The sequence below is a fragment of the Mus pahari genome, chromosome 4 (assembly GCF_900095145.1).
Source record: "Mus pahari chromosome 4, PAHARI_EIJ_v1.1, whole genome shotgun sequence".
In the NCBI taxonomy this organism is placed as follows: domain Eukaryota; kingdom Metazoa; phylum Chordata; class Mammalia; order Rodentia; family Muridae; genus Mus; species Mus pahari.
The window spans coordinates 59,689,905-59,700,439 of NC_034593.1; the positions used below are offsets into that span (position 1 = coordinate 59,689,905).

At 46.6% G+C, this 10,535-nt stretch overlaps 1 protein-coding gene across 1 annotated transcript in view; it reads right to left on the minus strand.

Annotated features, from left to right (window-relative positions):
* The window catches only part of Rarres1 (retinoic acid receptor responder 1), a 36,888-nt gene that overhangs the window by 10,789 nt on the left and 15,564 nt on the right, over positions 1-10,535 (minus strand). Inside the window, exons 2-3 of the mRNA XM_029537805.1 lie at positions 6,290-6,355; positions 1,954-2,128 (exon numbers count right to left, since the gene is read on the minus strand). Of these exons, the coding sequence (XP_029393665.1) occupies positions 1,954-2,128; positions 6,290-6,355 (241 nt within the window). The remainder of the gene's footprint in view (positions 1-1,953; positions 2,129-6,289; positions 6,356-10,535) is intronic.

Here is a 10,535-nt window from a genome sequence, read left to right on the forward strand (position 1 = left end):
TTGAGGAGCATCCTGTGTCAGTGACACAGGACTATGCCCTGGATGGACATATGAGAAACCATGATGTCATTAATATACAGCTCACCTTAGAGATCCATGAACTTCCAGCCTGATGCCCTTGGTCTGTTCAGCCTTCACGCAGACTTTGGTGTATCTGTCTAGCAAATCAACCCTGGATCCTAATTAGATAACTTTGCTTGCATGAACACTCAACACCACAAAACATCTGCTGAATTTACAGTCAGAGCAGAACACACATTTTGTTGATGAGAAGTAGCCTCCGCTATGACTGAATTATTTATGTATTTTTGCATGTGGGCACATGTGTATTTGTGCTTGTGTATGTGTGTCTCCTGGTCTGTGCATGGAGGCCAGAAGAGGGTGTTTGTGTGATATCTGGCTTCCTCCATGGGTGACTGAATCCAAACTCCTTTCCCCGTGCTTGTGGAGAAAATGCGCTTTGTCACTGAGCTATCCTTTCCAGCCCCAGGATTTTTTTTTTTTTAACTTCTTATAGTAGCCAAATTTTGGTAGACTGTAGTATGGCCCCTATGAGTATACAGGACTTGGTAAGTGAACAGGGTCTAAATAAATAGTTCTACTGAAAAGTGTCCCAAAGCTAATAAGAATGTCACAATTATTTTTAGAAAAAGAAGTCCCATACAATACCAGCGGTTAAGAGCCTGTACTGCTCTATCAGAAGAAAGACCCACATCCAACATCCTACAGCCACCTGTAACTCCAACTCTGGGGATCTGCTGTCCTCTTCTGAACTCCATGGGTGTGTCCACTCACATGTGCACATTCATACACATGCACACACACATATATACATAATTAAAAATCTTTTTTAAAAGGGCAGATGGACCCTATTTCCCAAACTAAAAGGGGAAATAAAGCCTCCCATGTAACTATGGATTTCTAAATAGCCTTAGTTCACCTATTCCAAGCAGCATGAGTATCTTCAACAATATATTCTGAATTCTCGTAGTTCTTTGGCTCAAGATTGGTCCTTGTTGTCAATGAAGTACTGGGTGAGAATCATTCGAGACTCTGATGTTAGAAATGCCGGCAGCAGTCTTCATTGCTGGTATTTAGTTAGTGTTAGTAAGTGGGGGCAGATGCAGTCAGGATTGAAGCCTGAAGTTCTCGGGCATGGATGAGGAATTGAGGGGTGCCTGGGCAAATGAGCAGAGAGTGTGGGATAGAGTGCTGCAATGGTCAGAGGTCAAGCTCCTACCCAAGTGCAAATCCAGAGATGACTTTTGTGGCTTGGGAAATTGGATTTGCCAGTAAGTGCTGAATGTCTCCTGCGGCCCACACACTCTGTTGAGTGCCAAGATAAATGAGCTGTGCTGCACTCCAGCTGAGTCACTGCAGAGGGCAGGGCACATCCTTGGAGACGGCTCCACTGCCCATTAGCTGCTGACCTGAAGTGAGATAAATATGGCCCCTACGGCAGCAGCCCAGAATGGCCCAGACAGCCACTCGGCCAGCCCTGGGGAAGAGGGGCTGAGCACAGGCACAGGGTGTCTTGTTCAACTAAACCTCCCTAAAGCCAACAACAAAACGCTAGAAATGTCACGTCAGGTTCTAGACTTCCCTGAAATCTGCACTATAATCTATACACACTTTTTGTTTTTTGTTGTTGTTGGTTTTTTTTTTTTTCCCAAAAACCCCTGTTTCTTATTTGTAGAGTCAGCTCTTGGGTCCTCATTCTAGGATGCAAAATGGTCAGCTAATGAGACTCAGCTTTGGGTAGCATTTGTCTATTGTAGAGATGAACAGAACAGGACACCCCTGAGCCTTGTTTAAATAATGAGACACATTACAATTCATAGTAGAGCCTCTCTCTGGACATGCAAATGTAAATAATCATTCTTTTTAAGTGGTTTTACACAGACGTGTATACATATATTTTCCCGACATAGGAAACCCAGTTACTGATCATACCAGGTACCCTGATGCTGTCCAGAGGAATCTTCCACTGCTTCATCTGCTTGTAAAGCCGATAATCCTTCTCTTGTCTCTTCTCTTTATCAAAAAGCTGTGAGCATGTTACATTAATGGCTGGTCTGGGTTTCTCATGCTTGAAAAACACCCTCGCAGAACATCTGCCCAAATGTTCCTGAAAGAAAGGTTTTGACGTTACCCGGGGAAGGTTCCTTACCAACTGTGCTCACCGCAACTCACACAAACACAGGGCCCGAGAACCCAGTGGGTTTGGCAGGCCGTCACAACAGATGGAGCTTTACCTTACAGAAGGTGGGTTTTCCTATTCATGACTTGTGGTTAATGTGAACTGTAAACTGAATAGAACTCAGACTCGCCTGGGAGATGGGCCTATAGGCATGACTGTGGGGTTGTGATGACTGTGTTCATCAGCCTATCTGCTGTGGGTGTCTGTGATCCTGGCCTGTATACGTGGGGAAAATGAGCTGAGCCACCCATATATTCATCTTTCCCTACTTTCAAGTTAGAGGTGCGGTGACTTCCCTGCTATGGTGGACTATGGGTCAGACAAGTCCTTTGTGTCTGGCTGCTTTTGTTAGTATTTTATCACAGCAACAGAAAGGCAACCAAGACTTGGCACGGGGGACACGACTTGGGTAGTCTTTGATCTTTGCTGTCCCTTTAACATTATCTTTCTGATTGCCTCTGTGCATAATAATGCCAGGCCTCTTGCAAAGAAATAGCATTGATGTCTGTTGAGCCCTTCTTGGCTCAAATGTCTAGAACAGGGGCTGCCTCACTCTGTCAGGAACCAACACTTGGCTGGTTCCTTGGGTCCTTGAATATCAAGCTTACTAACTTGAATTGGAAGACAAAGCTGGTTCCTGTTAATGAAAACGCCAGCATGTCCATGCAGGCATTTGCTCCTTCCATCCCATGTTTGAAGACCAAAACGCTAAAGTTTAAAAAGGAACCCGCTCTACATCTTAAGTTCTCAGTACCTGAGTTGGTTCCTGTCTGAGCTCAGCTACTAACCCCTGCTATAATAATTCTGTGTACCTATTCTGAGATCTAGTCCAAGTTAGATACCCCAATCATCCTCATCTTGTGGATTCTGTGAGCACCCTCACTTATTTCAAATCCAAAAATGTTGTGTATTCTCCTAGACTTCAATTTTCTGCTCTGGAACAGTCATTCTTCCCCATTTTGGTCAACGGTCTTTAACTTGACCATTAAAGCCAAGGACCTAGCCCCAGAAAACTGCGCATGCTCATTCCATCAACATTAGACTTAGAACAAGGAGTTCACAGACATTAGCCACAGCCCAAGCCAAGCCCTGGGCAACTAGTCTGGGTGTCGGATCCAAATGTGGCTGATGGAACAGCCGAAAGCAGCAACCTTCATTTCTTTTCTGTGGTTTAAATGGCATCCTGGTTAAGGCAAGGCCCAGAAATAAACTCGAAAGGCCCACAGTGAAAGAAATTATAATCAAGTTGGGTCTTCAAAATAAGCCCGCTTCTAGAACTAGTTGGAAAAACCGAAATGTTAGCCGTGGTGCAACTTTTTCTCTTTCGGTGCCTGTTCTGGGTGGGAGGAGGGGCTTCTGGAGCACATTAGCATGCGAATTGCTGGTGCAGCTTAGAAGAACTGGGAGGCTCCCATCAGGGAGCCTTCCCTCTCCTTCGGTGTCTGCCATCCCCAGGGAAGAGGACCAGAGCTGGGCACAATGTCTCCTCAGTCTAACCCACCAGACAACTCCAGCTGAGCGGCTGATCTCCACTCCTGCTAGCCAGCTGCACTCATGTGGACTTACTGCGTCCCAAGTCCGTGTTGTCAGGGAAAAGACCCAGTAATTATTATCCCGTTAGCTTTATTCTCGGGCTGTCAGTTTGCAAAACTAAAAATCAAAGGCATCTTCCTAATCGTTTGAAAAAAAAAAATTAACTCTAAGGTTAATAAGTCAAGTCTGGGTTTATTGTTTGTGAATTCTGGTAAGCTTTCTTCCAGAGGCACTGGGCTAGGGATGGCGGGCCTTGTCCCTGATGCTCTGCCTCCCTGTGACCCTTTGATGTGTGGCATGGCCTGAAATTCCCAGGCTTAGACTCAGACCGCCGCTGCTGACAATCTGGGCTGGCCTAAGCCTAGCTCCTCACAGGGATGTTCATCTGCTTCTGATTTCCACACTCCTGGAAGTGGGGTGAAGGCAACTTACCGAATCATGGGGTGCGTGGTGGGGATTGCAGTGAGGCAGGTAATGCCGGCAGCCTGCACGGGCCCTGATCCGTGTTCTATGCAATGTGTCTACGCATGTGATTCTTTAACCTGATATGGAATTGGCCTCGTGCTATGCCAGCCTGCCAACTAGAAATGTCACCAGCTGACAGGAAAAAGAACATATTGGCACTCCATGGTGAGTCACTTTAAGGACTATGAAGGGTAAGGAGGGACACCCAATAGAGCTGTGAAATTCTCTCCCAGGGGCCCTAAAGAAGGGGGAAATGACAGGCATGTGGATACTTTTAAATGCAGATGTGTAAAGCGTTCATTGTTGAAGGCCTTAATAAGAGATCAGAAAAGGGAACTGGTCCCCAGGCATGGTCTAGGAATTCCAAACTGCTACCATAGAGTGCTGTAGCCACTGAACTACAGCCTGACATCTGGGACCTGAGCCTTTGACCAGGACAGATGTGTGATCATCCGGAATTCCTCTAATTTGCATGGCCCCTGTTGTACATGACTGAGACTGCACATCTGGAAATCATGTGCAAATGGCTGAGACTGCACATCTGGAAATCTTGTGCAAAGTGGCTCATGCTAACTCCCACAACAGTACCTGGCCATCACGACGGTCTACCTTCACATGACAGGACTTGTACATCATAACATGGCACTCAAAGAAACACAGGTGCTGGGCACAGGAGACCAAGCTAAAAGTCATTTGGTCAGGCGGGCCCTGGAGGTCCTCGAAGCATCATGACTGAATAGTAGGACCCTGTTACACACCAACCATGGTTGCAGAAACACCAAGAAGTCAGTCACAGACTGACCAGGAAAAGCTCCCTGCTGCCTGGTTCTCATAGAGCTGGAAGGTGCTCTGCATGCTGCTGGGGGTGGGGGAAGGTCGTCAGAGATTCAGCACCCTGTAAGCTACAACAGGGCCTGCCAGGAAAGCACCATTGTCATGATGGTGGCAGAGAGAACCAATCAGTTTCTGCAGGAGTGTGAGGTCTGCCCCATGGGGGTGACTTCATGTCTGGCTCGGGGAACATCAAAGAAGAGTGCAAAAAGAATGGAGGAGCCAGAAAGGTGGGGATGAAAAGGACAGAAAGGCTGTCTTTGTGTGTGTGTGTGTGTGTGTGTGTGTGTGTGTGNAGAGAGAGAGAGAGAGAGAGAGAGAGAGAGAGAGAGAGAGAGAGAGAGAGAGAGAGAGGCTGTTCTTCCAGATGACACTCAGGATGATTCCCAGTGCTCACATGCTGGCTCACAACTGTCCGTAACTCCAGTTTTAGGGAGTCTAGTGTCTTCTAGCCTCCAAGGGCACCAGGCACACATGCAGTGCACAGACACACATGCAGGCAAAGCACCCATACACATAGGACCACTTTTTTTTAAAGCGGTCTTCCATGACATGGTAGATGTGGTGGCCTGCTGAGGCCCCACCCCTAGCTGAGGAACTATTGGCAGTTGATGGCCGATGGGGAGGGGAGACTCACTTTTCCTTGATGATGCGGCCACTGGTAGGTTGCCCGTGCCCCGGTGGATGGCCCCCAATACATCTGTATGTGGTCAATAGTAATTATCCTCAATGGGCTAATAATCACAATAGTAATAATAATGGACTTGGAGGAGGAAGGTTGGTGGGTGTCAGGGGGAATTGGAGAAGGTCACTGGGAGGTAGAGAAGTGCGAATACATTGTATATATATGACATTTTCAAAGAATAAATCAAAATATTTAAAAAATAAAAACTGAGCACATTAATTTAAGAAAAGATTTGCTATAATTGTAAAACTCAATGGAGTCTCCCCAGCAATCCTGCCTTGCCTGCAGGCTACTGTCTAGTTACCGCCCATCCCCCTGCCCTTTTTGTAGCATGCTCAAAAAGCTATTTTCTTATCACTGTAAAGAGTAAGTTCGCTTGCCGCATGCCGGCCCGCCCCACTACTGTGGTGGGCACACAGTCTCCTATGCTTTGTTCTTCCATTCTTGCAAACAAATAGGATGAAAAGAGAAAATCTCCAGGTTTTACTTGTCTATATTCTCACTTCTTCCTCTAAAGACAAGACAGTACCTATGGACCTTGCTAACAGGCTGTATCGCTAATCGGGATGGCTTACCTGCTCGGGGTTGTATTGCTCTGTGCTAAATACCAAGTCCACTTCGCAGCCTTCATGAGGGTCGACCTGAAATACAAAAACTTCATCTTAACACAGTGGGAGCAATACAAGCATTTTCATATCGAGAATATTCCTGTTGGGTTACAGTGGTACTCGTCTTTAATCCTAACACTTGGGAGGTAGAGGCTGGCAGATTTCTGTGAGTTTGAGGCCAGCCCACTCTACATAGTGAGTTCTAGGACAGCCAGGGCCACAAGGAAAGCAAATCATGTTCTTGAGGTTGGAAAGGTGACTCAGTGGTTAAGAGCACTTTGTCCCCTTTCAGGGGACCCAGGTTCAATTCCCAGCACTCAGATTGTGGCTTACAACTGTGTGTAACTCCAGTACCAAGAGAGTTAGTGCCCTCTTCTGGACTCTAAGGGCACCAGACATGGATATAATGCATTTACATACATGCAGATACATACTCATACACATAAACTTTTTAAAAATATTAAGAGCATTGTGTCCTTGGGCACTGTGGTATGTCTGTGGAGTTGCTGTATATATGCCCCAGTAAAGCTGGAGAGTCTTGAAAAGGAGAGACTGACCTGACTGGACTGCCCTGCTTAGGGTTTGGTACCTACTCAGAAAGCCGAAGCCGGGGAAAGGATGTGGTGAACCCAGAGTGGAAGCTGACTTTTGTGAGAATAGTTAAAGGAGAAAAGGGCATGTGCACAGGCAGGGTGGCAGTTCCTCCCTCCCCTGGGTGCTCTGCTCTTGCCCCAGGCCCCGATCTGGGCACCCGGGCTACAGGCAACAGGAACATAGATGAAGGCTTCCTTGTGTTATGCTTGGTCAAATAGAATATAGGCATCAAGGGAGCAGTGAATTTTAGGGTGAGAACATCAAGGGAGGTGCCTGAGACGATGCAGTATCCAAGCTGGGGGGTGAAGGACAGTCAGGCAGCTGCCACGTCTAGATCTAGCGATGACCTACATGCAGAAATAATGGAGGGGTTTTCAGATCTTATGCTCTTTGTCATAGTCTCGAGATTAAGTGTTCCCTAAAGATCCTGTGCTGAGGCTTAGTGCCTCAAGGCACCACTGGGAGAGGTGGGACTTTAAGAGGTGGGATCCAACGACAGGATTTGAGGCCACTGACGCATGCCATTGCTAGAGACATTGCTTAGTCTCTGCCCTTTTCTATCCTCTCCTTCCTGGCCATGAAGTGGGCCTGTGATGTGCTTTCTCCCCTCAGATGCTGTGAGACAGAGCTATCATGGATTGAAACTCTGAAACCGTGAGTCAAAAATGAAGCCTTATCCTTTTATGAATCAATTGCCTTAAGTACTTGTTGCAACCAAAAGCCAACTGACATGGCCTCCCCTGGTAGCAGGCAGACAAACTCCTGATGTATGTTTGCATGTTTTAAGTTTCTGAACTAATTCTAGCAAATATTTTTTGAATACAGTTAAATTATCTAGAATTTTTATATTATTTGCCATCGTTTAAAAAAAAAAAACAAAATGATCATTCATTAAAAAGCATTATCTTAGAAAAAAGGGAATTTTGTGTTACATAGAGCTGAAGTCATCTCACATAATGCTGATTAAATGGAATTTTATCATGAATTTCATTTGAAGTTTGGCCCAAGGACACAATGATTAAACATAGTTATTTTATCTTAAATAGATCAGATGCCATCCGTCCCTACTATTATGTCTGGATAAGAGACAGGAGTAAATGGTAATCATTTATGTAGAAAATATTTAAATATGAAAATGCATGGTTGTTTGTGGAAGAGAATGGCGCTTGTTGGGGTTCGTTGTAAGCTTTCAACATGTTACCAGAGCCCCACAGAAGTCTGTCTGTCCACCCATTCCTCCATCAGGCAATGGGAGCTAAGATACAGACTATCCTAGCCAGCTGTCCCAGAACCTACTTCCGGTATGGAAGCCATGGACAGTCAGTGTGGCCGAGGGCAGCTTGAGTGTGAGTCCTGAGTTTAGGAAGGTTTTCTGCAGCAGGCAAGGCCCGAAATGACTTTTTTAAATTTCTAAATTATTTCTTTGGTGTGTGTGTGTGTGTGTGTGTGAAGGAGGTCAGGGGGGTAACTTGCAAGAGATGGTTCTCTCCTTCTACCATGTGGGTGTCAGGGACCAAACTCAGGTCATTAAACTTGCTGGTGTGATGACTAATGTTTTAACCTTAAATTATTCACACACACACACACACACACACACACACACACACACACACACGCACGCACACACGCACACACGCGCACACACACACAAAATGCCTCTAACCTGTAAGTCCCACTTGCTCAATAACTTCCTTGGAATGCTGGGGGTTGTAGTTCATGTAAGATAGCAAGCTCTGTGTTTTCACTTCTGTAAACAAGCTTGGTTGCACCAACTGCATAGGATGTGTGCTTGGTCACATGTAGGCAGGATGAATGTCAGAGCGTATGCTTGCTTCTGATTGAATGAAGCCAGGAAGCAGAAAGCCTCGTGGGGTCTGCCTTTATAACCCGGTGGCTAATATAAACTGGTGCCGTACTCTGAGAATCCTAGATATGGAGCTGTCTATTTCCCATGGTCCTGGTCAGGATTTAATAAAGTCTGTTTTGAATTTGGCTCAAAAATATTGTGTTAGTAGTCTCATTCTCTCTTGGTGGGATTACAGTGCAAGCATTTATACACACTAAACCATCTTACCAGCTCCTGCCATCTCTTGAGTCATCATTAGCTCAACAAAAATGTAGAAACAAAGGGTAGAATTTGGTATATCGGGGGGGGGGGGGATGGTCAGAGCCCGAAGAAGGTCTCTGGTCTCCACATGTGACCCTGAGGACCCGGTATGTTCCCTAGGTTGTCCTCTCTGTGGGAGCCAGAACAGCCCTCAGATTTTCGGATGAGAGGGGCAGGGGTGGAGGGGAGCACTGTGAGAGAAGAGAAAGAGGAAGGAGCCAGGCTGGATGGGGACTATCTGACGTGAGCAGGAGGACTTAGCAGAGAAGTCGGCGAGGCCCTCCAGGGATGACATTGAGGAGAGTCAAGAGGAGCGTCAGCTTTCACGTCAGTAACAGGTCAGGGCTGCTGATTCGCCAGACAGTCTGCTTTGCACCTGGGGAGGAGGGGCTTCCTTATTCTTAAATAATTCTGCACATGTATTGATTTTTGTTGTCGTTTGAGATAGGGTCTCCCTTGTGGCCTTGGCTAGCCTGGAAAGCTAGCACTGTTCAAGACTCACGGAGGAGACCCGCCTGTCTCTGCCCTGAAGCGCTGGGATTAAAGGCAGTGAGGGGCTCAAGGCTGTTTGAATGACCAGGTGTTTGGAAACACATAAAGCTAAGTGAGGGCACAATAGACTATTCTTAGGCAGGAGGGGGAAGGAGAGGGCCAGGGCCAGGTTCATCAAGGCTCCTGGCTGAGTCAGCAGTCTCTGAAGTGTTACTTCTTTACGATTTGATTTGCTTATTCTAACTAGATACCCTTGAACACTTTTACACTGGGGCCAAAATAGGATTCTAGTACTTTTAGTTGTCCTTTATCAAGTCTCAAGTCTCGCTCTTATCTAATTTCCCCCAAAGCCTTTCCCATCTTCCTTACCCTGAGTCACAAGCTACTTAGCTGGCCTGTGTGAGATAAGCCCCTGGAGTCAGCACAAGGTGGGGGGCTGCCTTCATCTGGGGTGGGGCCTGAGCTTTGACTCTCACTGTCCTTGATTGGCAGCCTTCTCATTCAGCCGTACCCACTCTAGGATGACAGCATGTCTGCCTTACTCCAACCCTAGGCTAGATGAGGGGAAGGCAGGCAAAAACAATACCACTGTCTGCCCTCGGGCGGCCCAGAGCAGAAAGGACTCAGTGGACATGGTGATCTGATTAGAGTTGACTTATGAGCTTTGAAAGGATAACTGATCCAATCTAGGGGTCTGGAGGTGACGTTGGAGTTCCACTCTGAAGACTGAGGAGGAGCTGACTTTGGGGGTGGGGTCAGGAGCGGGTGTGTCTTCTCACACAGGGGAAGGGAGGGTTGAAGGGTCTGAGGAGCAGCCTAGGGGACTGAAGGACAGACAGACTAAAGTCAGTGGAGGAAGCAGCTGACTAGCAGGTTGTGGTGAGCATGACTTACAGAGGGGGACTTTGAGAAGGTCTCTGGTAGCTGGAAAGAACCCAGATGTCCCTCAATAGAGGAATGGATACAGAAACTGTGGTACATGGTACTACTCAGCTATTAAAAACAATGAATTTATGAAAT